The sequence below is a fragment of the Neolamprologus brichardi genome, chromosome 2 (genome assembly GCF_056152115.1).
Source record: "Neolamprologus brichardi isolate AB-2024 chromosome 2, ASM5615211v1, whole genome shotgun sequence".
NCBI lineage: Eukaryota > Metazoa > Chordata > Actinopteri > Cichliformes > Cichlidae > Neolamprologus > Neolamprologus brichardi.
Window position 1 is genome coordinate 6,871,388 of NC_142105.1, and position 20,062 is coordinate 6,891,449.

At 41.0% G+C, this 20,062-nt stretch overlaps 1 protein-coding gene across 1 annotated transcript in view; it reads left to right on the forward strand.

The window, feature by feature from the left end:
• Window positions 1-20,062, forward strand: part of afg2a (AAA ATPase AFG2A) — a 112,634-nt gene that overhangs the window by 3,298 nt on the left and 89,274 nt on the right. The window contains exons 4-10 of the mRNA XM_087846804.1: window positions 43-101; window positions 442-1,089; window positions 1,218-1,347; window positions 1,539-1,595; window positions 2,644-2,767; window positions 4,643-4,744; window positions 4,911-5,064. Coding sequence (XP_087702930.1) covers window positions 43-101; window positions 442-1,089; window positions 1,218-1,347; window positions 1,539-1,595; window positions 2,644-2,767; window positions 4,643-4,744; window positions 4,911-5,064 — 1,274 coding nt within the window. The remainder of the gene's footprint in view (window positions 1-42; window positions 102-441; window positions 1,090-1,217; window positions 1,348-1,538; window positions 1,596-2,643; window positions 2,768-4,642; window positions 4,745-4,910; window positions 5,065-20,062) is intronic.

A 20,062-nucleotide genomic window follows, 5' to 3' on the forward strand; every position in this document is an offset into this window, starting at 1 on the left:
ATGTTTCCAGTTAGTTATCAACCACCTGAAACTTTTTTTCAGGTCAAAAGATGAAACACTAGAAACAGATGAATTCAAGGATTTCTTCCTGAGATCTCTGGGTATGTCCTTTTGCCTCATCTTCATCACCTCATCTTGTATCTGAAATATTTGAGACCTTTCAGTAGAAAGTGTGTACTTCTTACACACCTGACTTTGCATTTTTACTGTCTTTTTACTGTATAGTATATACACTAAAAAGAGTATTATGTGTTGTGGTGGATAAGCTATTAATATTTTGCAGAAAATGCACAAGCCTCTTTTCCCTCTCTGCTGTACAGTAAAATAAAATAAAATATCCATGCACTTTAGATTCTATGGCTTGTTCTTTAATTTAATATAATCAAGCAGATGATTTCCTTTATTAGAATAACTACTATGTATTTGTCTCTCTTATATCAGCTGGGAACATTGTTCTGCCTGGGAACGTCGTTTCCTTGAGTTATTTTGGCCGCTCTTGCAGCCTTCGGGTTGAAACCATAAAAGGGGAGGACGGCGTCACCCTCCAGAGACCAGCTCCTCTCCTGGGAGCGAGTCCTGAAACTGAAGAGTCCTCTGTGATGAATTCTGTGCTGGACTCCACATCAGCTGAACTCTCCCTGCAGCTCAGCATGCTGTCTGTTGATGACAACAATGATGCAACAACAGACACACCTAGAGAGCTCGGTCCTGCAGCCAGCACTCCATGCCGACAAGCCCAGCCTCTTTCCCTTTCCTCGCTGCCTGTAGCTCCTTCCCACGACTCCCTGAATCCTTCAGCAGGTTCAGTAGACACTGCTGTGAGTCCGGAGAGCTCACTCATCTTAGAGCAGGCAGAGAAAAGCTCATCAGCACCTCCTGCTGGTGCTTTGAGTACTGACACCTTCTACTGCCTGTCATGCTCCACTAAAGTTAGACTTAAAAGCAGAGTAGGCCAAACAGATCCAGATGCAGAAGCTAAGGGGTCAAAGGTCACGTATAGCATGATTGGTGGACTTAGTAGTCAGTTGGATGTCATCAAAGAGACCATCGAACTTCCACTGAAACATCCTGAGCTGTTTTCCAACTATGGTATGTTCGATTATACCATGCTGTAAACTAACCCCCAGTGATGTCATTATGATGTGAGGTGTTACAGTTAGATTTACTGACTCTCATTAAATGTCAGATCTCTAATTTTAAGCGGTTGTCTACCACAGGAATCCCACCTCCAAGAGGAGTTCTTCTGTATGGTCCCCCGGGGACAGGAAAAACTATGATTGGACGAGCCATAGCCAGTGAAGTTGGAGCCCACATGACGGTGATAAATGGCCCAGAAATCATGAGCAAGTATGGTCATATAGGCTGAAAACTTTATGGCACCATATTTCTATCCCAGCAGATTATTTTGGGGAAAATTTACTTTGTTTCCATGACAGCAAGATTTTACTCACCACCTTACACATGATCCAAAGCCACAGATTAAATGAGGAAAGTTTATTCACTGAATTAAAGAAGCGTGTTGTCTCATTTCTTTGCAGATTTTACGGTGAAACAGAAGCAAGACTGAGACAAATATTCACAGAAGCGTCTCAGAGGTAAGTTTTCACTGAGCTGCCTATACTCATAAAGATAGTATGTCACTTTTAGTTCTGTGGATGCAAATCTCTAAATTCTCTTTTTTATGTTAAATTACATTATTATATTCATAAACGTGCAGAGGTCTCTCACAGTTGATGTGGAACTATCATATTTATTGTTCATACTGGGACATAGGTTAAAGATGAAAAGCAAAATCCAGCAAAGACCTCACAAAGGGCATCTAATCCTTCATTTGATCCACCTTCTAGTCCGCGAGGCTTCATCAGAAATGGTCTCAGTGGGAAGATGTCGCCATCTTCCTGTCTGTTTTAAAAAGAGGAAGGGAAACATGAAATGAAGACCGAAGCGTGCCTAACTGCACAAGATTGGCACCAGGTCTTATGGAGTGATAAATCCAAATTTCACAGTTTTGGTTCAAGTCATTGTCGGTGTGTAGAGACGAGGTTAGGAGACAAGTGTGGTCATGTGTAAAACGTGGTGCAGATTCTGTCATGGTTCAGAGCTGCAGTTCAGCCAGTGATGTTGGAGATCCTGTCAAAATTGATGGAATTATGAAAACAGAAAAGTACTGTCAGATTTTGAGCCACTGTACAACACCATCTGAGAAGCTTCTGATTAGCATTAGCTTCATTTTTGAATACGACAGTGATCCCAAACACACTGCCTATGCTGTAAAAACTTACCTGGATAGAAAAAACACAGTGGAACAGTCATGGACTGGCCTCCCCAGAGCCTGCACCTAAATATTACTGAAGCAGTGTGGGATCACCTTGATACAGATTGGATGAAAAAGGAAGCGGCATCCAAAGAAGAGCTTTGAAGTTTCTTCAGGTAGCCTGCAGAACCATTTCTAACGACACATTAAAGAAAATACGAGAAAGCTTGACCATGATGAAGAATAAAGATGGACACATCAAATACTGACTTCTATGTCAAAAAATTGCCTAAAGAGTCAATATTTTGCCCTCTGTGCAGTATTTCCATTTACGTTTTCACATGTTTCAATGAATCAATGTGTTTCTCACATTTGACTTGGTTTGATAGGCAGCCTGCGATCATCTTCATTGACGAGCTGGATGCTTTGTGCCCAAAGCGAGAGGGAGCTCAGAATGAGGTGGAGAAACGAGTTGTTGCCTCTCTTCTGACTCTGATGGATGGGATTGGTTCAGTAAGTATCCGAGTAATTGTACTCTACTACGGCAATAATGCTTTCCGCATTAAACTAAAGGCAGCTCTTTTGAGCATAACCTTATATGCTGTTAAGGTTTTTTTTTAAGTTTGAGGTTTTTGGAACCTCACTGAGTCATCTTCTCTGAATTTTGCCAGCCTGCAGCACATAAAGGATGCTCACATTTCTTCTCTTTATACATGAATACAACAGTCTGTTTTGCATTAGCATGATTATTGCTAGAAGGCTGGGATTAAACTGAGCAGTAACTGCTTGTTCAGTAGACACATGTCTTTATACTTTGTCTTTCCGCAGCCAAACGTGGCTCCATCCTAATATGCCCTCATTGCAAATACAGATTGTCATGCAGAAACCATCTCTGCGTGCTGGACGCCCTTCAGACACTATGGGTTGCATCTCTCGGGTGCCATTTGTCCTCTGAGCTCTGTGTTAGTGCCTGATGAGAAAAAGGATGATTCCCCCACACACCCCCAGTGGGAGTCTGGGAAAGAAATCACCCAAGGCTGCCATGAGCTGACAATTTGCCGTAACTTTATCAGCAAACTAAATCTTCCCGTCCCCAGGCAGAGAAGGCCGCGGTGTGGATTGGTGATACTGCACAGATACACCAACTCCCTCCTTGCTCCCAGCTCCTGTCTGTTTTCCAAACCAAGGTCATCATTGCTGATTGGTTTGTGGAATGTGGAGAAAGCACTTCCTGCTCCACGGCATTCTTCCTTGCACTGTAATTTATTTGTGTTTCAACTCTGTCTTCAGTGTTAAAAGGTGGAAAAAGTTTTTCCCATCTTGCAGGCAAACCACCCCAGGAAACGCAGAAGTGAGCCAGGTTTAGCATCAGGCTGGGGTCAGAAAATCTCTCAAGCTTTGAAAAATGTCCTCGACATATGAAATACTAAAAGCCAGCGGGCTGAGTTTGACAAGTGGGCTTAAACTCGAACTAATGACCACTAAATTTGACCTAATCTAAGAGTGTGGGTGCCACAAGCTGCCGTGCACCTGGGCAGATTAAACAACGAAACTTTGCTGCATGATTGAAAACTACCCCTTTGTGTGAATGTATTTAACAGAAACATTTTATTTGCATTATTTATATTCTATGCGCTATACTTTTAAATTGTGAGTCTCCTACAGTTGCTCTGTATGATTCGAGGCTTTTTAAAAAACTTTTTTTTCTTATTCTGTACCTTGTTGTGGCCCCAGAGTTCATCCACTGTATGAAAGGGATCAGTTTTAGCTTCCTTCTTGCTCCTTTTAAGGTAACTTTCTTCTGTTTGAGTGCATCAACGGGAGATTTGAACAACAGGTGGGTGGAGTCTCTGTGCTCACAGCTAGAGCTGGTTGCCTGAGATATCTCAACAGGTTTATGTGATCTGATTTACTGTTAGTGTGGGTGCCATCATGGCCTGGTCTCAATAATGAAAGATATTGGATCTCAGTAGTAAATAAACAAAATACTCTGAGGCATTTAGATCACTCTGGCCTTTTTGGTTTATAATGGTTATTTTTACATAGGCTGACTTTATGATTTGAAACTTTAGTCATGTTTGGTGTGAACATTCAGAATTGTAATAGTTTGTATACGACATAAAATGAGAAATGCAAAAGGGCTACTTTAAATTGTCATCTTTTCTCATACAGAATATAAAAAAACACACAAAAAATTGATTGTCAAACACATCACAGTGTTAATTAACCAGATCACTTGAATATACAACAGAATATACATACCAACTGTGTGATTCAAGCTTTAAATGACTTTTAGTTCATCAATTAACATTTGCTGAGCAGGTCTTACTATGAAATGACTATGTTGTTATCTCAGAATTAGCTGATCCAACTTTCTTCTCTTTCTAGGAGGGTCACTCAGGTCAGCTGCTGGTCCTTGGGGCCACAAACCGACCCCAAGCCATTGATCCTGCCCTGCGCAGGCCGGGACGCTTTGACAAAGAGCTGGAGGTACATACTATCAGAGAGACTGCAGTGTGTTTCCAATCAACGTCACGCTGTTTGTGAAGAATCGCTATTTAATTGCGCAACTTTCTTCTGAGGCTCTGAGTATGTGGACAGAGTACAAAAAATGTGGTATACAAATCGCTGTTCTGTGTTGATTTCGTGACGGCAGGTCGGAGTTCCTGGTGCTGCAGAGCGGGCAGATATTTTGCAGAAGCAGCTGAAATGCGTGCCGTGCAGCGCCACCGAGGAGGAGCTGACGCAGCTGGCGGACGCCGCTCACGGTTACGTAGGAGCAGATCTCGCAGCTGTTGGCAAAGAAGCGGGCAAGTAAACACTGCCTTGCTCTCTTTTAGAGAGTTGAAATGTTTGTTTCCAAGGTTTAAGAATCTAATAGCACGCAAAAACATTTTGGATTATTTGTGTTGCTACGCCTTTATTTACATATCTTTACTGATATCTGTCAGGCCAAAAAAAAGCTGGATATTTTCAAGCGTTAGACTCTGGTTTGAAATATCATTCCCAGATTTGTAGCTGTAGCTTTTGATAGTCATGTAAACTGTTGCTCATAATGTCACGGAAACCAAGGACATCTATGGCCACTCAAAGCAGCTGTTAAGAAACACCAGTGCTTCTCTTTGCATTGATTTCCTCTTTGCACTTCATGAAAACAACATAATTTAGGAAAACAAAACACAGTTGCATATGGCAACCGGCCCAGAATTGCTCTCCATCTTTTTGTTGTTTAGTTTGCCCCGTGGGCTGAAGTATCCGACCAACAAACAATAGTGATTGACAGTTTGTTATTGAGCTCTAGGTGCATTCTAGGCCTCATGTTGTTTTTCCCTCTCTCGCTTGACCTCTGTTTTCCTTGTAAAATGTCGCCCAGACCACAATAACTTGTGAATTATTCCCATCTAAATTATTTTTACCAATTTTTGAGACATTTTCTTGGAGTGCCTGCCATGCCCACAGCTCCTTTGAACACACAGGTCAAGCATCCTTTGATATTTGCCAGAGAGGAAGTTGGGAGTTTCAGCGGTTTCTCTCACTGGGATCCGAATACCACAAAAACCACCACTTGTTGTGAAATTCCTGTGCCCCCTCACCCCTAGCACCACAAACCATCCCACCTCATATCCCTGAGGACAAACACACTGGCTTATATACGTGTGTATCTGCCCTGCATGTCCTTGATTGTGGGGGTATATGTGATTGTTTGAGCACATGCTTATTTGTTTTTCTGTGGAAGTGTGTGTATGTGACCCCATATGCCTCCTGGGTGGTCCCACCGCCCGGAGTATGTGGCGTATTGCCTTTCCAGCTACGGAGGGAGTTGGGCTGCTGTGTGGAAGCATTCCGGCAATGAGCGTAATTTACTGTCCGCAGAGGGCCAGACGTGACTGGCAGCGTTTTCTGAGAAACCCCCACACGCCCCCGAGGGAGACAACAACCTCCCCAACCCCGCTCGACACCGCTAGTTTCCCCAAAATCTCCAAACCAAAATCACAAGACCGATAAAAGCCCTTGCAACAAAAAAGCCACAGGAGAACTCTTAATGCACTCATGACTTCTTTCTTTCATTTTACCGCTTGAGATAAAATATAAATTCAGTTACAGATGCTTGGTTGGAGTACGAGGCATCTATAGCTAAAGCGCTCTCAGACATTCACCGGAAATGTGGGGCTGGGTCTAAAGTTCAAACTGATAAATATCAGTCCAGATTTAACACCATCATAGATTTATCTCATTCATGCCATCTTTTAACTGGCTGTCAATGCAGCAAAGAGGAGCATGGCATGACTCCAGCATGTGATTTGGTCACAGTGGTCCTTTCCCATTTTGTGTGATAACTCCAATATAATTTCCCATGATACACCTTTCTGTTAGGGGAGGATTTTACTGTATAACACGTTTTCCGGGATTGTAATGCAACTGTAACTGAAAGGAAGTAGTGTCAGTTTATCTGGTAAAATCCAAAGTGCTCTATGGTGCACTAAAAAACAATCACCTTACTGTAGTCATGAAAAGAGCAAGAACCTTACCCGATTTAAGTTTGGCTAATCTCCCCTTTAGGGCTGTCACAAACGATTATTTTGATAGTCGACAAGTCACCGATTATTTTTGCGATTAGTCGACTAATCAGATCATGCGTCCATTGGATGTAAAACCTACAGCTTATTGCACCAGCATGCATCTGCTCTTATATAACTATCATTAGCTTACAGCTTTAAGTGTTTAAGGTATGTGCTAACTAAAAATAAAGACAAGATGATAGTTTATTAAATTCTAATGAAATTAGCAGATTGTCTCGGTGGAGTTTAATAAACTCAGCCGTCTGCTCCTTGCTATCTAAAATATAACAGGACACCGGAGTATATTCTCGAGCATCTTACACTTCTGATAATCAGTTGTCTGCTTGACGTTTATTCAGCTGTGTAAAAACTATAACTTTAATCTCAGCCAAACCAATTTACTCAGGAACAAATAAAATACTGAAAAATACCAAACAATAACATTTTTAAGTTATCTAAGTGACTTATATATCATGTTTAACCTGAGTAGCGAAAGACAGCAGTGGGTTTGAAAATGATTTGCCGGGAGTCCGGTGTTTTCACCGGCTCTACTGAGCCTTGCTCCAGGCTAGGTATCGAGCTAGTGGGTAACAGACATCTCTGAAAATGTTGGAGCGCTTTTGAAAATATGTGGTGTATTGATAAACCAAGCAGATATTTGAAGTTTACACAGCTACATTCTCACCTGAAAATATGTTAAACGTTTATTTTGTGACCCAGAAAGAATAATAAGAGTAATATTAAAACTAACTAGCTGCCGCCATTGTTGGAAACTGAGCAGGACCATGCGGTCAGTGTTGCCAACTTAGCGACTTTGTCGCTATATTTAGCGAGTTTTCAGACCCCCTAGCGACTTTTTTTCTAAAAAAGTTGCTAAAAAAAGACGTGAAAGCGCATATCGCTTTTACTTTCAACAAGCAGCGGGTGCTGTAACGCAGTCAGTTCTTCTTTTACTCTTTTACTATTAAGCTGTTTTGTGGATCACAAGGTTTAAAACTACTTATAAACACACACACACAAAGTAACTCTACCAGAGTGCCTATTTCGGGTCACTTTTGCCGGTCCAAGCCCGGGTAAAGGAGCAGGGTTGGAATTGTGACATTACAAAAAACAATAATTGCTAAAAGAAATTTAATTTGTAGTTCTAAATAAATTCTAAATGCATTTAGGACGTTTTTTGCTCACTTTATGTCTCGTCCACGATGTTATTTCTCTCTCCAGCAGCGTAGGTTACAATTACATTAGCATGACCAATTATGCAAATTAGGCGATGACGTCATTTAGCGACTTCTAGCGACTTTTAGGACAACCAATAGCGATTTTCCTTAGTGAGGAGTTGGCAACACTGCATGCGGTTCCTGAATTTGGACACTGACGACACAGCTACGATACCGGACACTGCTTCTTCTTCTTCGGGGTTTAACGGCAGCTGGCCTCCTTGTACATGCAGTGCTGCCATCTTCTGTTTCAGTCCGTTATTACACTCTTAAATCCTACTACTTATTCCTGCGTCTTTTGTGATCTTACAAAGCTTCAAACGACGCATCAACTATTAAATTAGTCGTCGACGATTTTAATAGGCAACGTAATCGTGACTAGTCGACTAATCGTGGCTGCCCTACTCCCCTTTAAGGTTGTCTCCTTGTGCATCTCTGGACTGCTTTCAGTGCAATTTCTATTTTTAGATTCCTCTGCGTGTTAACTATTCTGTCCACTTGCAAATTTAACTTTGAGATTTATGTGTCAAACTAACTGAAGCTTTACGTGCAGATTAATCACTGCTGATGAGAGCTGTATCTCCATCTACAAAACAGCACTTTAATGGAAAATCAGTGGCCAAGCCAGAAGGTAACTGATCTGACAAGGCGGAAAGCAGACAAGCAGACGTTTACTGGAACATGACTTCTACTGTAACATCCTGAGATCTCTGTGGGGGGATTATTTGGTGCAACTGACCTCCACTGTGGCTGGTGCCAGCTTGGCATTTTATGCCAGTTCACACCACTGAAATCTTACACGCACCCCATTCAACAAATTTAATTACCAAGTGACTTCACTGTGAGTTGAATCACAGAGTGTCAGAACAGGACTTTTAATGAGCAAAAAAAGGTGACCAGATCTAAAATAGTTTCGCTTTTCTTTGAACAGAGTTGCATACACCTTTTTTATGTGATAATGCCCAGATTCCTATTTCATATGTATAAATGAAGGCAAAACTCTTGTTTTGTGATTGGCCCATCTAAAAATTTTATTTCAAATTTACAAATATTTATACATTAATCCGTTGTACAGTTTATTTGCAAGTTATTAAAAAGCACTGTTGTTTAATCTTTGCAGATTATTTTCAGTAAAAATCCAAACCACATTACCGTTATCCCTATAAATTGCTTGGATACATATAAATAGACACATAAAGCCATAGAAAACATACACACATGAACTCGCAAGCTGTTATCTGTTTTTTCCTATTTTGCTTTGTACCGAAAGGAACAAAAGAGGCATAAAAACACATCGAATCGGAACTGCAGTTGTTTCCTCGTGCTGCTCAGGTAACAATGAGCTGCTGAGGAAGCATACACTCTGATGTACCGCTTCCTGAAAAATAAAATTGAGGGAACATATAGCATGGGGAGCCCAATATACTCTGGTCACGCGAAAGATCCACCTTGCACAGCTGCATTAAAGCATCCACGCGTACGGACGTGTGGCTTCTATAATGGATGCAGTCACAAACACATGCACATTATCCTGCCTTTTAAATAATTCCAGTCTCTTTAATGAAAGACTATTTACATGAGCTGTTCATATGTTAGGAAAGTCAAAGGGTTTATGTGCGTGTGTGTGTTTGATTCTTTTGTGTGTGGATAAGAATGCATGGAAATCTTGATGTCATTAGGGAAATTGTTGTTTGTCCACTCTGAATTATACTGAGCCCCAGAAACTTCTTGACGACAGATGTGTTATATAATGAGCACTTAATTACAGTCGATCACGGATCTGCCAGTTTTTAAAGCATTGTAATGCATGAGCACTCTCATGCCAGATGTATTAAAGTGCGATTCACTTAGGTCACCTGAAATCCCTTTTTAAGCTTCCACCGAATGCACAAATTATGAAGAAAAACTGTGCTTTACATCACGGGCACTGACCAATGGAATCCAGGTTAAACTTAATGAAAGAAGCATTTTTAAACCTGGGGGTGAAAAAACAAGAATGCATCAAAGGCATCATGATGCTTCTCTGACTGCTGTACACACATGTTTATTCTTTAATTGCAAAAGAAAATACTGAACTATTTTTGAGAAAGGTCTGATTTAAAACAGTTCAACTCTGGGTAATAAAAAGTTTAAAAAATCGCAGAAAGATGCTGCTGAAGTAAAAAAAAGTTGGGTAAAATGTAACTTGTCATCAGCCTACATGCACTAAACAGGCAAACTGGATGGCATCCTGTTTAATTAACTCTATAGATATGCAATATTTTTTTTATCAGTTTTATGCTGTTTTCAGGGAGTTGTCAGTTTGGAGCTCTTCTTTACTGAATGTATAATGTGCTTAGAAGCTAATCTCTGATTTTACTTTGCACAAACTTTAAATTAAGGTAAGAGGTTGTCATCATTCATCATCGGTTGTCTGACATTTAAGACACAAATGGGTGAAAAATGAATGAATGTCTAAGCAAGCTATTGCCCGACTCCAAGCCTCGTGAAGTGTTCACCTGGGCTAAGACTGACATGCATTTATTGTTAAAATAGTCTTCGTTTTCTACAATTATAATTCATGCTCCCTTTACAGTAATAGAATTTGACATTCATGTACTGTTTGCATACTGTTTAGGGGGACAGAAGTCCCTCTAAAAAAGTGAAAGTCTGAAGAAGTAGAATTAAAGGTGAGCATTTCAAAACTAAGTACTTGATTACATTTCACCATCCTCTAATTGTCAGTAACAAAAAATATCAAACCCCTTGAAAACCCTAAATGAAACCTCTTAACTGTAGCAACTATGAATGAGGACCTCTCATGGTCAAATGCTGTATAGCTGTGCAGGTACAGTCAAGCGTAGCTGCCAGTTCATGTGGAGTCAGCATGGAGCGTAACCAGACTGAGCTCTGTTTAGATACAAAGATCTGATTTTTATCTGCAGGGTGAAAATAGCTGAATGGTTCCTTCTTAAATGTTTTGTTGAGTTCTTGTCCAAATTTACATCTGAGGATATATTTTTTCTCTAATCTTTTCCGAAGTGAGAATTCCCGAGTTAGAATTTGCAAGTTCATTAGCCAAACGACTCGCAATCCTTTAAACTAATTCTCTCCTTTCTCTCCTCTTTTAAATTTGGGATTTCTGAATCAAACTTTTTTCTGTCCGCGGTTCTTCCCCTGTTGACAACGTGGCCTTCATCATAGTTTCATTGATGTTGACAGATGCATGTACACATTAAGAAGATCTGCTGGACGGAGTTAGTCACAGCAGAAAAATGTCCATGTTGCACGCCTATAACTCTGTGTATGAGCATTTTTCTGACAGCTTTTCTGTTGCATCTGTCGCTCCTCATCACATCATTCTGACTGTGACTTTATGTCAGACATGTGTCAGCATGCACATTCTTGCAGGACAGGTTAGGAGACATTACACAAGTCCCAGACAGTGTTGGGAAGGATACTTTTAAAATGTATTCCATTACAGAATACAGAATACATGCCCCAAAATGTATTCTGTAACGTATTCCGTTACGTTACTCAATGAGAGTAACATATTCTGAATACTTTGGATTACTTAATATATTATCATGCTGTTTACAACTACGTGAATGTACTATTGCTGTGATTTATTACTGTTACTGAAGGTCCGCGGCTCCGAACCGTAGTAAAGGGACCTCTGGCTAATATGGTGGGTTCTGTGTCGGGCTCGTAGCTGAAAACTAGCTTTACTTTGTTGTCTGGGTCAATTTTGCTAGCGAGAGACAGAGAGAGGCGTTGAAAGGCTGCTCCAACGGGACTTATTGTTTCAGAGGAAAACACGAACACGGTGTACAGTCGAGTCTTAATAGCTTACTTACAACTGGGCTCGTCAGGCACTCTTCTTGGCTGCAGTGGTTATTATTATATTTACATGCTTCCAGCTCCCGTTTTTTCCTTTTCCTCATACTTTTCCTTTTTCTCCCTCCCTCGCTCACAGACACATAACGTGTATGGCAGTCCATTCTCCCTGCAGCACGGACTACACTGCCTATGATGCTACATTCTTTAGAGCTATACCTGTAGCATTCTGCCTATTAGCTTAGCACAACAACAACAAAAAGGCCTCTCTCACTCAGGAAACACGCAGAGAGAGAGCGTCACCCTGTAACCATGGCAACCGTAACACTGCCGCCTGGAACAACAGAACGTAGCTGTCAAACAAAACCCAAACAGTTCTGACCCGCCACAATATGAAACAGGGAAGTACCACCGTGTAATCCATTTATTTTAACAAAGTAACTGTATTCTAAATACCACCTTTTTAAACGGTAACTGTAACGGAATACAGTTACTCATATTTTGTATTTTAAATACGTAACGGCGGTACATGTATTCCGTTACTCCCCAACACTGGTCCCAGATTTGTTTCTTGTTAGCTGCAGGAGTAGTTCCATGTTTGAGCTGAGTGTAGTTGAAGTTCTATAATATAAAAGATTTGCTTTAAAACACATGCAAAACATCCATTTTCACAACTAATATGCATTTTTAAAGACATTTAAATGAAGATTCCATTATCCAAATGTATTATAATAGAGCATGTGACGCACCCAAAATTAACTATTAAGAGCTGATGAGTCAACATTTTGACTGGTTGCTTGTACAGACAGATTTACTTTTTATATTTATATTTCACAATAGATCAAATTGAATTGAAATAAATGTTAAAACTGGAAAAAAAAAAGGGACCTGGGTGTAGGTCTCCTATGTCCAAGATAAATTTGATGGCTCATGTTTCCTAGTTTATCACATTAAATATGTCCTCTCTGTATAAAAGCTCAGTGCAGCCCAGAGATTGTGCACTAGTTTGTGAATTCTCTTTTTGGAGCCTCATTTTGTAGCTAGCAAGTTTGGTAGCCTGCTAGACCTTAATAGACACAATAAAGTAAAACTTTTACTCACCAAATGTAAGAGTGCATGTCCTGCCCCGTCTCCCTCCCCTCAGCCCCACCTGGTCGCTGCAGATGGCTGCCCCTTCCTGGGGGATTCTTCCTGTTAAGAGTTTTTCCTTCCCACTGTTGCCAAGTGCTCACTTGTGGGGAGGTTGTCTTGATTTTTAGGATTTTGTCTCTGTTATTGTAGAGTCTTTACCTCACAGTACTAAGTTCCTTCAGGCGGCTGTTGTTGTGATTTGGTGCCATATAAACACAATTGGATTGAAAATGCTTTTTTTTTTACTTGTTTTACATTTAACTTGGCTGCAAGTCATATTATTTTCTCAGGTAGTTCCTCTGAAAAATGTGCCAAAAAACTGCTGATTGTCAGTATCCATCAGTCGTATTTCAGTTATTATGAAGGGAGAAAGTAGTTTTAGAGGAAACAAATAAAAGGGTATTGTACCAGATTGTAAACATCTTTTATTTCAGTTTTAAATTTGAGCATATAAATATGGGAGTGCATGGGGACTGACTTGCTTTCCTGGTTAGCCTCAAGGAATTGCAGGTTTTAGGCCAAAATTATAACATTTTTATAAATTTATGTAAGAATAAACCTTAGCTGGCAGAACCTGCACATTTAATTAATTAGCAATATGCATAAACTTTGTATAGAATAAAATAAGGTCAAATAGGGTTGCGTGTCTTTACAGTAAAGAGGCTGCCAGTGTAGGAAGCTTTCTTATGTTTTGTCACAAGATCCCTGACAAAAGCTTCCTCCAGTATAACCACAAATGCGCTGAGTTCTAGTGTTCATATTTCCCTAAATGTTACTTTGACCGTGTTTCCAGCCCACCAGAGATTATGCAAAACAGCTTTTTCATAACGAATCCCTCTAGGTGTTCTGCGTGGTATTGGAAGCTGTCGTGTGGTCTCGCGGAGCCTCACAGACTCCGGGCGTCTCTCTGTCGTCCTGTTGGTGTTCAACTGATCCCGGTGCTGGCAGATGACTCATTTCCACAGTCTAAACAGTGCAAATTGCGTGTGTGAGTGTGCACGTCTATTTGAACGTGTGTATGCCGGTGCATGCTTGTTTGGTTTGTGCCACATCCGGACCCACTGTTTACAAGCCTCTCTAAACAGGGGAAGCCTGCTGGAGCAAAAAGGGCCAGTAAAATTGATTATATGGAATAATAAACACAAAATGCACCACTGTGTCAGCTGAAAGCTTTTTGGTTAGCCTGCTATTTGACGGCAAAGATCAGGCTCGATATTTAACAACTCAAACTTTAGCAACTAAATGGCCTAAATGATTTACACGGGAAATGCGCAAAGTGATTTGGCCAACACGCTTAGTGAAAATCCCCTAAACCTAAATATTCAGCACTTGAGCGTTTTTAAACCCAAACCATTGATCTTCCTGGCCATGAGACACAGGAAATGGGGACTAGAGGTTACTCCGCTCTGTAGAAACGAGGAAGAAAAACGGCAGCAAAAAGCAGCAGAGTTTTGTGTGTTTGACATAAATTTTGCCGTGGAAGACTAAATGGGCCAAACAGTGCTAAATGCTCACTGATGTTTACAGCGGCAGCATTGCCTTATAAAGTGCCTTTCCCAAGTCATCTGTCCTTTTAAAGACACTTCAGGGATTTCAGTACAGGTCACATAAATATCAGTCGGATCAGCATGGGAGGTTTATTTGAGGCCCCTGTTTATAAAATCCGGAAATGTGCTGCTTGTGCTCCTAAAACCCGACACATACCTTTTCCCAGTGACAGCGATGTGTGTGTGTGTGTGTTTGTGTGTGTACTTCAAGAGCACATATTATTGCTGTGTTTCAGTTCCGGGAACAGATGTTGGGTATTGTAAATACAGGTGCATGGAGTGCTCCGGAAGCCCCGGCGAGTAATGAAAACGTTCCTGTGGTTTTTTGTGATGGTGTAATGCTCAAAGTATTTTGCAATCATTCGAGGCCGGCCTTGCTGGGGAGCTTCAGCTCAACCTCACTGGTTTTCAGTGCAGCAGCACACAATGCACCGTAACACAAAAACATAGCTCTGATTATTCTGTGTTGAAATGTCGAATGCAGTGTTGATATGCGAGTACACTTCTGTTGTTGGTGATGATCTGCTCTCCCCGATGCTCTCTCTGTGTCAGGTTTCCCTTTTTTAATCTTCCATGCTGGAATGTTTAACCTCTACCCACATAACTCTTGTGTTTCTTCCTCTCCGAATGTCGAGGGAAAGTCTCGAACGTTGTATTGAGTGGACTTGTAGTTGCATGAACAAAAAGCTCGTACTGAAAACCTGCTCAAATGTTCAAAGTAGAAACTTTGGGGTTTTCAAGGTTTTTAGAAGTTGACAGAGGCTGTTCATGAACATCAAGGGTGCTGCACAAGTCTTTGCAGATAGTCTACATGCTGTGGCTGTGCACGATCACCAGGTGGCAGTATCAAAAATATGTGGAACAATTGGCATTGCTACTTTTATTTATCCTTGTGCTTGTTTTAAACACTCCCCTCGAGTGTTAAAAGCAGTGTAAACTTTCCACCGTAGCTGCTCTCTGTGCTTCTAAGCTTCCGTTTTTGATCTTTGATGAGTTTTTTTTTTCACACGTCTTTGTGGTGAACTCGGCTGACACTTTCTGTCTTCGTCAAGCCAACTTTTCACTTAAGAAGTAGTCTAACTATGCTTAACGTCATCTTATTCTTACTGCTGTTTTTTTAAGACTACATGCTGACGTGTCTGTATTGACTACGTAGTCCTGGCTACCCATAGTCCTTGACTCTGCACAGTCAAAGACTCTGTCCCCCAAAGGTGACCCATAAAGTGGCTTTGCCTACTTTTCTGCTAGTAGAATTGAGCTATCATTAAAATGACCTTTGCAATATTCATAGAAAGGCATAAATCTTTATGATACTTCAATTTTGCAGAAACAGATTCGTCATAAACTAGCTGCTCTTTCACCCTTTGCGATTGGAAATACTATAATAGTATTGGGACAGTGTTTCAGATTTCTGGTTGTCTCAATATATAGACGCACATAAACCGCTTAACTTCACTACATTCTCTCCATCCTACTGTTTAACCTCCTAGGACCTGGCGTCCACATATGTGGACATCACATTTTGGGTTATTTAGACCAAAATACTCAATTTTGCTCTACAAGGGCCTGATATCCACTTACGAAGACATTATACTGCTACTGTTCTATCAAAATTTTAAACGAATATCCTCATATGTGGCTCTTATTTTTCTTAAAAACAAAAATAAGGTAAAAAAAATTCTGGTAATTCTTTGTTTTTACATTCATCGGGCCCCAATATGCCCAAATATCAAAGAGAAATTAAAAATGCATACTGTGGAAGAGTTCGGGTCTTTGGAGGTTAATAGAAGTTTTTGATTTTTTTATTACTTGTTGGCTGTTGTAACTTAGTGTTAGCTCCAAAATAATCGAATGCACGTCTTGTCTTGATGTTTTTTCTGGCCACTTCACATGTTAAAGTGTCTCTAAGTCATGTTTGGTATTCAGATGTTTGATTCTGTTGTTGACAGGTCAGTTTGGTGTGAGCATCAGAGGATGTGACCCCTGAAAAGAAGGCCTTGATTTGGGGCAAGGTCTGTTTTGGACGGATGCAATTAAGATTGTGCCCCTGGGAAGGGGAAAAAACCCAAATAATCGCTCTCCTCTGGTTTTTTCCAATGCCAGCTCTGGGAAATGAGGTCTTCTCTCACTTCCATACGTACTTTAGGCCCTGGTGTGATGTTTTGCAAATGTGCATTCTTGTACATTTAGGAGGCCCCCTTTTCTTTCAATTCCCTGTGGACCCCTGGTGAATGTGAAGCATTCTGGAAAACAGGAGTGCAAGGAAAAAAAGGAAAGAAAGGAATAGGGAAATGAGTCCACAGAAGGTTCAGATTAAATTGTGTTGTGTTGCTTCTTTTTTTCCCCTCTTCTCCTCCCATCGGATGTTTTCATAACTAAACCAAATGTGTGCTTGAAGTCAGCCAAGAGAATCCCTAAAGCAAAATGTTAAAGTCAAATTGTTGAATCAAGTTTCCGCCGCCCTCTGGGCTTCCAGGCTGCATTTGAAGCTCTGCGCCTTCTGAACTCTGTTTTCCCTTCGGCCAGACCGATTCGCTGCAAAGCCTTTCGTTGCCTCTTGACAGAGTGTTACATTCAATCCAGACAGTTTCGAATGATTTTTGATGAAACATTTATTAAACATATGTCAGCTATGTTATTTTTTTTCTTTTCTTTTCAGCGCTTGTATGCAGCCACACTACTAACTGGAAGCTTTAACATTAGCTGTCTGTCAAAGCTTATTGCAGATGATGAGCGTTTCACTTTAGCTGCCGGACTGAGGATTAAAACGTGGTGACAAAAGCTTCACAGAAATGTGCAGAAATATCTGATGTTAATGACCTTGCAGAAAGTGAAGTATGAAGGCATTTCTTCAAGTATTTTTAATGTGATTTTGCATAATTGTTGCTTTTTGCCTGTTTTAACATAAGTGTATTATTTTTTATGTTACTTTACATTGCTTCTGACACATTTTCTGTGCTCGGGCAAGCTGCCCGGGTATATTTAAGATGCTGTCCAAGTACATTTGGTGATTCCTTACTTATTTTATTTTTAATCCATCTGAGAGAACATCTGAACAGTCTCCTGACTCTTATTTTCAAACTTCATTTGCTCCAAGCCAACCACCCTTGGCTTTTTCCGTCTTGCGTTCTACCTTCTGGCTGTATCACTGGCCAGGTTGCTATTGTGGTGGTCCTTGTTGACGGTTGGCTTCTTCCTGATTGAGTCTCTCATCCTGGAGCTGTACATGTTCCAACTTCACAGATTAACTCTGAGCTTGAGAACCACCTCAACCAGGGAGCTGGTTAATGTGCCACAAGGCTGCAGAGCAGAGCAAAGACTGTGATCACCAGCAGCAGTCCAAGTTGGTGGAGTTGGAGTTCATCTTCAGAATGAGAGATGCACTGAAGAAGCGGCTTATTATATTTACCCATTATATATAGGTTTATTTATTCTGATCTGTGTAAAATACGGATAATCAACTTTTTATAGAGTTATAAGTCCAAAATCATTCTATCTCTGTGGTCATTCTAAGCTCAAAGAAGATCTGAACCCAGCAGTTAATCCTGTTTTTGGCCCTCTTCCATCACCTTCTCAGCATTTATAGAGGCTGAGGCCCCACTGCCTTTGCAGGGCAGGCAGCTTTGGTTTGGGGTTAGTGCATATGGTGTTGTGGCTGGTGCTCCTCATCTCCCTCCTCGCCCCAGCTTCCTTCCACATCCTATCCTGTCTTGCCTCGTCTGTTCCACTCAAACCAGATGTTTTTCTGCAGTCTAAGCAGCGCCGGGACGAAGCATTATCGCAGATGAAGAGCTGAAGCAGCAGCCAGGTGGAATGATGGGATGTTTAGAGCTCTGGGGATTGAGAGTAAGAAGTAGGGTGGGTGTTTGGGGATAAAGATTGAAGGAGCGTGAAAAATGCATCATACACCAGGGAGCCGGGACTGGGGAACACATTGACCTCGGCCGAAGACAAATGCGTTTCCAATAATTGAATTTCTCCTTCTTCTTCCCCTCTCTCCCTCGCTGTCTGTCTGTCTGTCCCTTGCCTAGTCAGACGGGTCCTGGAAAATATAAACAGGATGCACTCTTGTCTGATCGTAAATCCCCTCTCGTCTGCTCTCTGGCCCTAAGCCCTGGACCACGTCCGTTCCCCTACAGCCCTCTCCACTCCGTCTCCTATCCAGACCCCCTCCACCCTAACCCTGTTGCTCAGAAGAGGAAGCCAAGAGTGTGTTTGTGTGATATGTGCACATGTGCATCGAGAACGGTTGTGTGTTTAATATACTGTTACCCAACACTGGGGTTGGAAACGTGGTTGTGGGCTGGTTTTGTAACTACTAATCATTGGCCACATTTAGCATGTAATTAACTCAGAGAAGACCTGTCCTCCCACCTGTAGGGGTTAAATCTCCACAGCTGGATGCAAGCTGATCCACACATGGCGTTTCGCATGCTGTCATTGCTTTACTCTTTGCATTTCTCCTTGCATTTTTAGCAGTGATGGCAAGCAGCATTGGCCCTAGACCTACTTGCAAATCTTTTACACTTTAAGTAAATTGGAAGGTTTTTGCAAACTGTACACGACCAATTGGAATCCTTGTGCACTGATCCGATTCATGCAGTAACACCGCCGATGTTTGCACAGTTCTAATTTCACCTGTACAGTACATCAGGCTCCTTTGAAGTAAACAACAGATTCTGTTTAAACAAAACGTGTAAGAACATCCTTTGTTGAGAACGTGCTTCAGAACAAGATCCTTAATCAATCTTCATTTCCCCCGTGACACAGATAACAACTGTGGTTGTTAACTGATTGTGGAAAAGCAGGAAAAAGAAAACTAAGTTCCCTTTACAAGTGCTGCTTAGCCTCCTCTAAATAAGGCACTTGACCGCAGCTGCTCGGCATCCAACAATAGAAGACAGAGCGGCTTTCTATGGTTAGCAGGCATGTTTAATGACCTTTCCAGTAAATAAATAATTTTTTCTAACCTTTTCTTCAGAAGTATGTGCTCTATGTCAGTCATCACCTCACAATTTTTAAAAGCTAACTCGGCCCAGACTCTTTTCCTCGTGAGATCACTCTGCATTGACTGTTTTTGCAGAGCGAAACAAAGGCTCATTTTTTGATAGTGACACATCAGTGTTTGTTTTCTTATATTCTTTTTATTCAGTTGCGGACTAAAGGCATTCAAACCTTAAGCTCTTCAATTACACTCTCCTTTCCTTCTGCCTGCTTACTTTTCTCTGCAGGCCCAATTATTTTCACCGTCAAAAGGGGAATTAGCGTTCATTTTAAGATTTGCATTCACTAGGTGTGTATCATCACAGCAAGTACAAGCCTGAACGGTTTGAGTTAAAAAAACGGACTTGGTGCATATGGGTTTGGAATGAAACTGAAGAAAAATGGCACAAGCATTTCTTTTTTAGGCAGTGGATCCAGAACTCTTTTTGAATTTGAAATGATCCATCTTTTCTATAATATCTCAACCTGAATGTTTTCAGGGAAAGCTTCTTTTTTTGTTGCGTTTTTTAAAGTTGTTAAACGTCAAACAAAAAA